Source organism: Sturnus vulgaris, chromosome 11 (genome assembly GCF_052056855.1).
Source record: "Sturnus vulgaris isolate bStuVul1 chromosome 11, bStuVul1.hap1, whole genome shotgun sequence".
NCBI lineage: Eukaryota > Metazoa > Chordata > Aves > Passeriformes > Sturnidae > Sturnus > Sturnus vulgaris.
In genome coordinates this window covers 22,044,458-22,056,517 of record NC_142253.1, presented here as the reverse complement: position 1 = coordinate 22,056,517, position 12,060 = coordinate 22,044,458, and the positions used below count along the sequence as shown (strand labels likewise).

General features: G+C 46.9%; 1 protein-coding gene across 1 annotated transcript in view; it reads left to right on the top strand.

The window, feature by feature from the left end:
• WNT7A (Wnt family member 7A) overlaps window positions 1-12,060 on the top strand; it is a 34,653-nt gene that overhangs the window by 10,190 nt on the left and 12,403 nt on the right. The window contains exon 3 of the mRNA XM_088171728.1: window positions 1,641-1,912. Coding sequence (XP_088027854.1) covers window positions 1,641-1,912 — 272 coding nt within the window. The remainder of the gene's footprint in view (window positions 1-1,640; window positions 1,913-12,060) is intronic.

Sequence of the window (12,060 nt, the reverse complement as noted above, 5' to 3'; positions counted from 1 at the left end):
AAGGGATGCAGCTAAGGCTGGATTGTAGTAAGGTTTTTTTCCCCAAGTGACGATTTTTTTGTGAAATGCAATAAGCAGCAGAAATGGGCTTGTTTCACGGGTAACAAACTTGCCAGCAGCTGAGGTCTGCCAGGACTCAACTGAGGGGCACTTGGAGAAGGGAAGTGGATCTTCCCATCTGCACTCCCCTAATTAAGAGCCTGATTCTTATTCTATCCAAGGGTGCATTTTGTCATTGGAGAAATAAGAGTAGGGCAAGTTCTCGGTTTGGGAGATCCAAAAATTTTTAAGGGCCGTTTGATATACATGGGCAACCTCTGCAAACCTCCTCAGGCTATGAAGGGCCCTCTCTCAGCTGAACTGGCCCCAAAAGTCTCACAGAGCCTATAAGGGCCATGTGTGGGAAATTCACACACCAGAATGCAACAAAACTTCAAAAAAAGAAATTAAATCTTAGATTTAAAGTGAGACACCCCACCCCCCTCAAGGAACAGAAACCTGTCATTATGGCCTTATTGCACAAAGTAATATTGGCCTGACTTCTGTCTCACAGCCCTCTGGTAAGGCTCTTACTTCACCTTGCTGTTGTCATGGTGCCTACAACAGGTCAGGATTTTTTATTCATTTTATGAGAAATTTTGAAATTAAACCCAAGACTTATTTCTTTGAGCCAGCACAGATGTCAAAACTTTTTGACACCTACAGTGTGAAAAAAGTCCCAGTTGAGTTAAAATGCTTTCAGAACAAGAGTCCAACAGAAGCAGTCGTCCTGTTAAAAAGCCATTTAGTGTAGAATTATTTAAATAAAAAATCCTATTTCTAAGTTGAATTTTTAAAAGGTTGAATATGGATGTTCTAACAATTTAACCCCCAAGCCCGACTATTTTGTTTTCCTTTCTTTCTTTATTTTTGACGTCCACATTTGCCACCCCACCCTTTTGCTTCAAGTTTAGTTTGCCTACTTCTAATAGCATCTGGAATATAGAGATGAAGCTGCCTTGATGCCTTGGAGCAGCTCCCTAGAACAGACACTAGACAAGGTTAAGAGAATAAAGTGGGGATTTATTGAAGGCCTTCCATAGGCACAGCTTGGGCAGTCAGAGACTCCCAGAGGCTGCACCCAAGGTAGACAATGGTCACGAGTTTATCACACAATTATAAGTTTGGCCCATTTACATATCAGGGGTTAATCCTCCAATTACAGCTGCAGGTAATGAAGTCGTTCACCCCCAGTTTGCTCCCCCCCAACTCACTTTTGTTTATACTTTTCGGGGCCTGAGGCTGTAGGGTGTCCTTGAGTTTCAGGCATAGAGGGATTGCTTTGTCTGACCAAAATGTGAAGACAGTAACTAGCACTCTATATGGAGTTTAGAGTTATGCACGAATGCAGTCCAGGATTTGAAACATAAAAGCTAAAATCCTCAGACATCAGCCTAAACAGCATTCAACCTCTCCCTGCCTCATGGAGAGCCATTGCTTTAGAGACGAGTACCACCAGAGCAGTACTGGGAGGAGCAGAGCCCTGTTCGTGGTGCAGATTTACAGCGTGCCCAAGAGCAGCCGGTGCTGTTTGCCCACAGGAGCTGCCCGTTCCCCTCGCCGTGGCCTGCCCGCTGCTCACGGCCTGTTCTGCCTTGCAGGGAGCAGGGAGGCCGCCTTCACCTACGCCATCATCGCGGCCGGCGTGGCCCACGCCATCACAGCGGCCTGCACGCAGGGCAACCTCAGCGACTGCGGCTGCGACAAGGAGAAGCAGGGCCAGTACCACAAGGAGGAAGGCTGGAAATGGGGCGGCTGCTCCGCCGACATCCGCTACGGCATCGGCTTCGCCAAGGTTTTTGTGGATGCCCGGGAGATCAAGCAGAATGCCAGGACGCTCATGAACCTGCACAACAACGAAGCTGGGCGCAAGGTGAGTGAGTGGCCGCGCTGTCCCTGTGCCTGTCCCGGGGTTGGGATGGGCTTTGGTGCCCTGCAGAGCGGGAGAATCACGGGGCTGCCATGCTAGCATTGTTCACAGTAGACAAGTAGGCACCTCTGCAGGTTGTTGGACCATCTGCTCGTCAAACGTTTTTCTAAATGTTACCCTTTGCAGCTGTGAAAAAGGAAAAAAAAAAATCAAACGTTTTATCTGGGAAGTCAGACAGTACTTCTGGTAAAAAGCTGCCTGCTACTGTGTGGGTGAGCAGGAGTCTCGTCAGGTTCAGACATGAACGTCTCACTCAGTTGGAAAGGGATCATTTTCAACCCCACTGTTCAAACCTCTCTCTTTGTGCGACAGCTGTCCCTGCAAGGAGGAAAAGGCTTCAGCAGCAGGACCCCAGGCTGAGTCCCTGTCACTCCATGGTCACACTGTGACACGGATTTGGGGTCAGCACAGCAGCATTCCCAGCCATCCCATCCTTTGGACCTAGAGCAGCTGCTGCAGAGGCAGCATGGGGGAAGGCAGGACTCCAGCAGCTCCCACACACAGGTCTGCTGGGGATCCCAGGCACTGAACACCCTGGGTTTGCTGCCTTGGCCGTGTTCCTGATCTGCAGCAACAGCTGGGGCAGGCACAGGACCCAGCCTGGTCTGAGCTGTGCTCCCCAGGTCCCTGCAGTCAGGGCCAGGCATTCCCAGGCAGTTCCAGTGGGGCTATGGCTCCAATTCTAGAGCTGGAATAGCCAGGGGTGTCTGTGTGCTCCCCACACCCCTGCACAGCCCAGCAGGGCTCTCCCTGCAGGAGTTCTGCTGAATCCCATCTCCCAGGGATGTCAATCCCTGTTTCTTCAGCTCTCCTTTTACTTCCTCCTGTGCAATAGTCCTGATTCCAGCATCATGTGAGTGTGACTTGGAGGCAAATGGGAGAAGGAAGTTGGGAACAGCAGTTAATTTGTGGATGCTATTTTTGCTGTGGTAATTACCTGTAGGCTCTGAGACATCTCTAGTTATGCTGGAGCCAGGCAGATTGTATTGAAGAAAAGCCATTTCCACCCCAAACAAAAGCCTAACCCTTCTTTAATTTAATGCTGCTGTTGGAGTTTTTTAGGTGATATTCTGAGTTTTACTCTGTGTAGTATCCAAAATGCCGGTGTCTGGCTCTGTGGGGTGAAAACCTCAACACTGGCAAAATGAACCCTGAATTCTGAGAATAACTCAAGGACTGAGCATTAGTATTTGCTAGACAAATGATTCTGAGATCTTTATTACTTAGCTTCTGGTAGCATGAAGGCACATTCTGAAAGGCTTGGTAAAAAACACCAACGTCCACAGTCTGCTCTGCTGCACAAGCATGGACCCAGTGAAACAAAAACCAGCAGAGGAGTTTCACCTTTGTGGCAAAGCTACTTCCTTGAAAGGTTTGCTTGTATTTGATGGATGCTGGCAGTAAAAGATTCCCAGGAAATGACACACCAGCCCACACTAGACTGCAAGCATGGCTGGAACTGCCTACTGGCCAGAAATTTTTCCCCAAAGAGAAGCTCAAAATATAGACAAATAAAAAAGCATGTTTTGCTTCGGTTGTCCCCCAGGTATGGACCTAGGGCAGAGGAGGGCAATTGGTGCTGGAGGTGGCTGTGGGAAGGCCGGCTCCAGGAGCCTCCCCATCCTCCCCGTGAAGCTCCTTGTGTTTCTCACCTTTCTGTGCACAATTTGCAGTCCTGAAAGTTCGTACCTGAAAGGTTCAGCTCTCCACATTGTTATCAGGGAGAGCAGCGGTTTGTGCTATCTCTGGCCATCTGCCATTTCTCCAGCAGGCTCAGGAACTGCTCTGATCTAGAGATATCTCTGCTCTTCTTCCTGCATCCCTCACAGAGCAAAATTACCCATCTTTGTTGGAACAAATCTCTGCTTGAAAGCTTCAGGGGAGAGAAAGAGTAATTGGACTGAGGAGAGGCTTGTTGCTCCACTGCCCTGTAGAGAATAAATAAATTATGTTTTTGCTAGGGAGATTTCTTTCAGGCTTTGCTCCTGTGTGAAAGATCACAGTATTTAAAGACAATTGTCAGGGGAGGCAGGTATTTGGCACGACAGGACTCTCACAACCTGACTCTTCCACAACAAAGACAAGCTTGTTGTGAGGTGGAACTCTCCATTTTGGAGCAGTATGGATCTTATCAGCCTCCACACAATCTATTCATGGTGGCTTTCTTCTGGGCTACAAATTCTTGTCTTGTTTCACTTGCCCATGCCTAGGTTTTGATGATATTTATGCACTTAGGAGACACATTGGCACCTACCAGGCTTCCAAAAATAAATCAATTCTTATTGATTTCTTACCACCACCTGTAGGCACTGCTATGCTGTTCAAAAGTCAGTCCTCTCCACTTCTTTGGTCTTGCAGTGTGAAACTGTGCTGTGCCCACTCACCTGGTGCTCACCTGTGACAAGGTCCTTCTTCAAGGTGACAACTGCTGCAGGTGGTTCAGGATGCACTCTAGGAAACCACAGATCTATCAATATTGATTTGTCTTTTTGAGAACCACTGATAAAACCATCCATCCCATCTCACCAGGTGAAAATGGTGTTCTGGGCTTACTGGGAGCACTGGGCATAGAAGGGACTTCAGGGTATGAACCACAGAGAACCACCAGGAAAAGCCTGATCCAGGATTTCTGGAGATCGCAGTTCAAGGCTTTTCAGCCTCTCAGAGTCCTGTTTTACCCAGGGAATGTCTCTGTGCTCCCTGGGGTGCCAGCAGCCGTCTCCAAACATCCTGAACACAGAGCTCTGTCAGAGCAGGAGCTGTCTGTACAGTTATCCAGGGAATAGGGCACAGCCCCATGGCTACCAGAGCTCCAGGAGCCTTGGGACAGTACTCTCAGGGATGCCCAGGATGGGATTGTTGGGGTGTCTGTGCAGGGCTGGGGCTTGGGCTGGGTGATCCCTTTCAGCTCAGGACATTCTGTGGTTCTACAATCTGTCAGCTCTTGCTGGAAATGAGACAACTGAGGGTGCCAGATGAGGAGGATTTCAGGGGTCATAGGTGGAGAACATCCCTGTTCCTTTGCTGAGCAGCCTGGGGCATGCAGTGCTTGGAAAACCCCTGTGCAGCAGGGAGCAGCAGGGAGCAGCCCTGGGAACAGCATGGGCGACACAAACCATTCCCAGCTGCTCCCCACCACAAATCCAGCCAGGGGTGCCCGTGGCTCCTGCAGCCGGGGGCAGCTTTCCTCACGCTGAGGGACAGGCTCTGACTCTGTTTCTCTGCCTGTCTGGGTGAATCCAGCAGGACTCACTTGTGTAGCACAAGTCCCTGGGGCTGCTGGAAGGGCAGGAGCAGAGTTCTGAGCAGGGGTCACAAACACCCCACCAAAGTGGCCCGGAGCAGCCCCAGAGCCTCACCTCATTTGTCAAATCTACTGGAGAGCACCAATTCCTGACCTTCAGAAGCAGAGTTTAGGGTGTCTTTCCTCTTTGAATCAGTGTTTCCTGAAATGCTGATTCACTGCAGGAAGGAGCAAGCAGTACAGCGAGAACAGGAGGAGAATTCATAACAGCTGGGTCAGAAAAGGGAGATAAAGCTTCAATTAATTTAAAGGCATAATCCTGATTTGCCCTGCAAACTTCCATGTGAGGGGGTATAATTGCAAGACTGAATTGTCTGTTAGCAAATTTGTCTTCTCAAATATGAAGTTGATTAAATTACTGTAAGTAACACAATAATGTATGTCTGAGAGATATTTATGCGCCAGGAAATAAAAATGTTATTCTCCAGGTTATCCTGCTAAAAAATAGTGAAGTAGATACTGAAAGGCTCTACACATTCTGGCTGTAAACATTTCATTCTGATAACATGTCAGGGTACATGACCAGACTACTCTCTCCTCTCTTTTTCCTTGTGACATTGAAATTCCACGAATGGCATCTTGCATCAGCGTTACATCATATTAAGTATAATGCAATGTTATGAGTCATTGTTATAAATCATGGGCACAGGCTGCATTAGAAGGCTTTTGCCTTCAAGAGCACATCAAGGTGGATTTTTATTCAGCATTTCTCTTTGGAGACATATGTAGGTGCACTGACTTTGCAATGTCTCTCCATCCTCTGAATCAGGAGCATTTCAGATGTCCCCTGCAGCTCTGAGGCTCCCAGGGGATGTGCAGGACATGCCTGACAGAGCTGCTGCAAACAGCAAGCAAAGCTGTGAGCACCCAGGAGGTGTTCCTGAAATGGATCATGCAGGGGTCCTAACAGACTGACATGTTTAGTGTTTCATCCTGTAAAAAACTACAGCAATGCTCAAGTGGCACAGTGACATTCGGAAAGCACAGAGCTCAGGGCTTCTCCCAAGCTGTCCTGGAAAGCCACACTTGTGGGACTCTTTACTTGCTGCTTCTCTGACCTCAAGAGGACATTGCTGCCATGAGACTTCCTGAACATCTTCCTCTTCTTGTGTGGTGTGCAATCACCACTGCAATTAACTCTCTTTGGAGGGGACAGCTATTTCTACCTCTCTCAAAATACCTTTTTAACTACCTTTTCACCTGACTACCAGCAGCAGCACAGAACACAACCTCCTGCAGATGAACCTCTTAAAAAGCTGTGAGCATCATGTTAGAAAATAGACAGGGATGATAAAAGAGGCTGCCAAACAACATAACATTTCTATTTTTCTGAATATAGGCCTGAAATTCTGAAGATTTAATAGTCCTGCCTGAGCTAAACCTTAAAGCACATGAAAATATGCAGTGAAAGAAGAGTCTATCTTGTGGGTTTGCAGCCCCACTGGAGTGGCCCTGCCTTGGGAGGAGCAGTCTTGCAGAGGGACCCCAGCATTCCAGCAGCTCCTGGTAGGAGTTCTGCTCCCAAAAGACGACCAGGGATGCTGGCCTGCTTGGCACTGCTGGATGCCAGAGGGGACATAGAGGCACAGAGGAGCCAGGAGGTTCCTTCCCGCAGGGATATGGCTGCTGTAACCCAGCCCTGAGCACACAGCCCAACTGGCTGAGAGAGCCACTCTGTACTCTGCTGCTCTAATGGCACACACCAGAATAAAGCTTCAGTGCCTGGAGCTGCTCACAATAGCTGGAGACTCCAGAGAGTCTCAGAGAGATGCTTCGAGCCAGCAGGACTGGGAGAGGCTGCCTTGACACTCCTGGCACCAGCAGTCGAGGGATTTTGGAGTACCAGCAGCACAGCCACCTTTTCTGGAGTTCAGCGTTTAGCAGTGCCTTTGCAATTGCACTTCACATTTTCCAATGTGTTTTTGTTGTTGTTATTGTGGCGGGGTTTTTTGTTTTGGTTTGGTTTTTAATTTGGTTTGGTTTGGATTTTCTGGCATGGGCATAGAAATGTTTCTCATTTTCCTTTTCAGAAACTTCTATTCTTAATGTTAGGGATGCTCCTCAAACACTCAGCTGAATGGTGCCCCTTGTTGATAGTGGTAGTGACAATTCTGCCAGACCCCATTGTCACTGTCAGAGCTGTGACAGGGAAGGTTGGCAGATCTTGACCTGAAGCCTGGCAGTGGCACCACTGTGCTGGTGACAACCATGCCCAAAACATCCTGCAAACCATCCTTAGCCAGGATAACACACAGCCCTTCCACTCGCCAAGCAGCAGTATTAATAGATAAAAAATTGGCTCCACTGCTAAAACGTCACACAAACCCAGGAAATCTGGTGCTAGGTGCAGCAGATATGCCTATGTAGGGTATCCTAGGAGCTCTCCTGGTACAATATTTTGCCTAGATTAAAACTAGGCAGACAGAGAATGTTTAGGAAAAGGTTTACACACGGAGTTTGTGCCTCGCCAGACAGAATCTGTCAAAGTATCTTCTGGCAAATCTCCGATGTGGCTGTAGAGGCAAAGAGGAGTGTCCACCCAAAGACTTGGACACAGTTCCATTTATCCAAGGTACACCCAGTGCTGAGTCCCTGCCTTCCTCCAAACACTGCAGCCCCTAGGCCTGGCACCCCAGCTATGCTTCAGTGCAATTAGAAAAGGAGGCTTAAATGCCACAAAGTCTGTCCTGGCAGCTTTGTAACCCCCGTTGGCTGGGGGCAGCAGGATTCCCAGAAAGGCCAAGCACTGAGCTTGGAGTAAATCCAGTTCACTGAATGGGAAAGCTCCCACTGAGGCTGGTGGGACCACAGGGCACAGCTGAGTGCTTCCAAAATCCCATCCAACTCCATCCCAAGGCTCTGCTGGGCAGCCTCCCAGGTGTGAAAAGAAATACACATCCCTTGCACCCTTACAGCATTTTGTTTGTGTTTGAAAGGATCAAAGCACTATTTATGGCTTTTCTACTTTGTAGATAAGAGTCTTAAAGCAAGTCTGAGCTTGACAGACAAGTTCTGCATCTTCTCAACAGCCCAGAGTAAAGATAAAGGAAACATTAATGTTGGTCTAAATTATGAGAGGGAATTGGACTGCACAAGAACTGTAATCCGCAAGAATGAATTTTCATTCCACTTGTCCTCCACTTTCAGCTAATCAGAAATGATGATACATGGTCCTACTTGTATTTTGGCTTTCAGCTCCCTCCTATATCTTATGTGGCTGAAAACTGAATTCCTGATTTACTCTGGAGATTGGAGAATGATAAATGCTATTGCTCGCCTGCAGTCACAGTTTTAGAGGTTTCTGGCATTATGAGCAAAACATGCATTTCATGTGTGTGATTACTGGAGCTGACAGTCTGTCATGCTGCAGACAGACAGCTGGGATTGAGGACCAGGCTCTCTTCATTAATAACAAAGATCTCAGTTCCAAATTTAATATTGTTCACCTTTTATAATGGCAATGATCAGATGCTTGTTTTGATGATTAATTTGCTCAGCAAGCCACTGGCTGGGTCACAGGTTTCTGGACAATTTCTGATTTAATCTGGCCTTTCTCTTAGGACAGTTAGCAACACTTCCCATAGGACCACACTTGTTCAGTTCAGAGGGGAATATCAGCTAGACAAAAATAGGTGCTGTGTACCTTTCCCAGAGTTTTCAGCACCGTTGGAGCCTTGGTAGAGCCTTTGTTGTTTCTCCTGTTGCAGAACAAAAGAAACATTACTGAATTGAAGCAAATGCAGCTTTCACAGAGCACCATCATCTCACAGCAGATTCCTGCTCTGTTTGGGTGTTGTAACACTTATTCTGGTCATGAAACAAAAATACTGAAGGATTGGGAAAGATGAGCTTCAAGGTCTCTTCCAGCCATTTTGTGACTTCATGAAAAGCTGCAAGAAAAAAAAGAGCACCTCTTAACCTTAACTGTGACCTATGAGCTTGGCTGCCCTGCCTTGTGTTTGTTTTATTAACCTGTGGTCCTTGATGTTTTGTTGAGAAATTTAATCAGAATACAAGATTTTTGAGTTTCATATCTGAATTTCTGGCCTAAGTTTTTGAAAATTTTTCAGAAATAGCTGTTGAAAATTGTTCTGTTTCTTCCAGTTGACATTTGTCACACTGCAAATTTAGGTTTCCAAATCCAAGACTGATTTCCTTTTCTATTATTGGGATCTTCAATATCCACACTTTAGCAAAATTCAAAGAAGATTGGTATTGGCCAAGTCAGCAGGAAACCAATGGTTAGGCCAGTTCACTGAGAGCACTTCTAATGCAGTAAGAGGCCATGGTTATACACAGAATGTACACCAAATTCTGGTGGAGATCTCAGACTGTGCAGCCTCATTTATTGCATCTCTGACAAATTAAACCTCAGTCTTGGACCTGGGGCTGGATTTCTTCTCCATGCTGTGTCAACATGGGCTGGAATCCTCTGCAGTTACAGCCCAGACCTCCTGAGCCTGAGCTGAAAGTATCTCCAGGAATGTTTCCAAGAGCCTCAATGATGAGTCAGGAACATGAACTCAGTTACCTGAGCTAGCCTGTAACTCAACAGAGGTTTTGGTAAAACTGAAAGCTAAACCAAGGTTTGGTTCAAAGCTTGTCATTAGTACGTGGTGCAGAAAACTCTGAATTCATAAAGCCTTGAATGCTCACCAAGAAAAATAATTGCTGGCATGTGCTGTACAAATGGAACAGACTTTTGCTTTAATGGAAAGAGTTTTCAGGTATTTTGAAGTAAACAATTAAAAAATCAATGAACAAAGAACAGCCTTTTAGTCCAAGGACACAGACAAGGCCTGTTGGTACTGAAAGGATGAGGAAGTGAGCTATGGAAGGACAGAAAGGTTTCAGGGAACTGCAGGGAGGACGTTTGGCTCTCATGCCCAGTTATTGCCAGAAGGCACTGGGATTAATTTGAATTAGTGCTGGTTATTGAAACCAGCCTGAGCCTTCCGGTACTTGAAAGTGAGCTGCACCTAAAGGGTGTCCCTGGGCCAGGCAGCAGGAATGTGATGGCATGGATGGTAACCCAGATCTGAGCCAGCTCCATCCTAGGCTGCTGGTCTGTACTGAGGGAGCCAGCTTTGCCCACAGAACTCCAGATCCTGTACCAAAAATGAGGCCACACGCTGCTAGGGGACAGCCATGCACCCTCAGCAGAGCTGCTCCCCCAGGAGATGTCCACTGAGTCACAGCACACGCTGCTATCTTTGGGTGGAGAAATCCTGCAGGCCTAGAACAATTAACTATTGAGAGGGCACAATAGTCTGTAGATAAAGAAGTGCAACAAGGACTCAAGAGAATGTGTCCAAAAAACTTGGATTAAGACTTCACAGAAATTTCTTCAAAATGTCTACCCTTTGTCATATTTAGTTGAAATTACTTTGAAATTTCCAGTGGGAAATGAGAAGGCAGAAGGGAGCCAGACACCAAGTGAGTGCTTAGGCTTTGCTTTCCTAGGGAATCAGCCTGAGAAGTCTGCTTTGCTATACTTAGTGCAAATTTAGACTGAAAGGTGTAGTCAAAGTCCTAAAATAGTGAAGACTCACTTGTACATGGTTTATAAAGAGGAACCACCAAAGGCATTGCTGGCTGCTGCTGCTGCTGAGCTCATCTATAAGTTGTGAGTAGGTAGATCTGTTCAAAAAAAGCAGCAGCCCTGCGTGGTGTGAGGGTAAGCTGGCCCAGGGGAACCCCATCCATCCACAACTCAAAAGTGAATTCTGCTAGCATGTGATTGCTTTGTAAGACAAAAGCTTCAACTATGGCTTGAAATGACAGAATTGCAGAATCACAGGATGGTTGGGGTTGGAAAGGAAAGAAAAACCCATCCAGTCCCAGCATGGCCTTCCAGGGATCCAGGGGCAGCCACAGCTACTCTGGGCACCCTGTGCTTAGGCTGCACTCAGCATTACACACAAATGTAGGAAATTCCACTTTCTTCTGCATAGGAGAAAATTTTCATTGAGAACAGGCCAGAAGATCCCTGTTAAAATTCTTGGCCTGGGTCCGGGCATGCTGCTCTTGGCAGCTGTGGGGCTGCAGAGAGAGGCTCTGCTGGTAGGATCTTATCTCTGAGAAGTGGGAGCTATTTGAAAATGTGGAAGTGCGGATCTATTGTCCCAGCTGCAGCAGGAGGGGGAAAGCACCTATGGATTGAACTTAATTGGAAAGTTGTGTTTGTAATATTGCAATTAACACCAAAATCATATTACTTTATGACAGCATGAGTATTTTGAATTGTAGACACAAAATGTGTGGAAGTCTGTTCACAATACACACTCTGTCATTGTGATCCAGCTTCTGTTTTACAATAACTAACATAATTGCATGGAGATTATCTGGAGGAATAATTAGAGATTTCTCTTAAACTGACAAGAATGGCTCTCAATTCCCTGAGCAGCTGTTGCTTGAGGTGCCAGCCTCCTGAGGTCCCACCCAAGGTACAAGCATCTGTGGCAATGGGCTTGGAGCCTCTGCCACAACCCAGGTCGTGTTATCCCTGGAGAACAGTGGGGCTGGGAGAAGGAAGGGAATGGGAGTGGATGTGAGGTAGCTCAGGTGCTCTTCCCAGCTCAACAACTGGCAGGTAGCCAAGCAGGCCATGAGTGCCCCTCCAGTGCCATTTTCTGAGCTGTGAACAGTGTTAGGGCTGCAGTTTAAATGTGTCTCTCTGTATCAAATACAAGCATAGCTCTTGTTTCATTCTAGACCAAAGGAGTTAATTGAAGAAGTTGAGGTAAGAAACTTGGTGTTTTTATAAAGGCAGTACTGCAAAATTGAT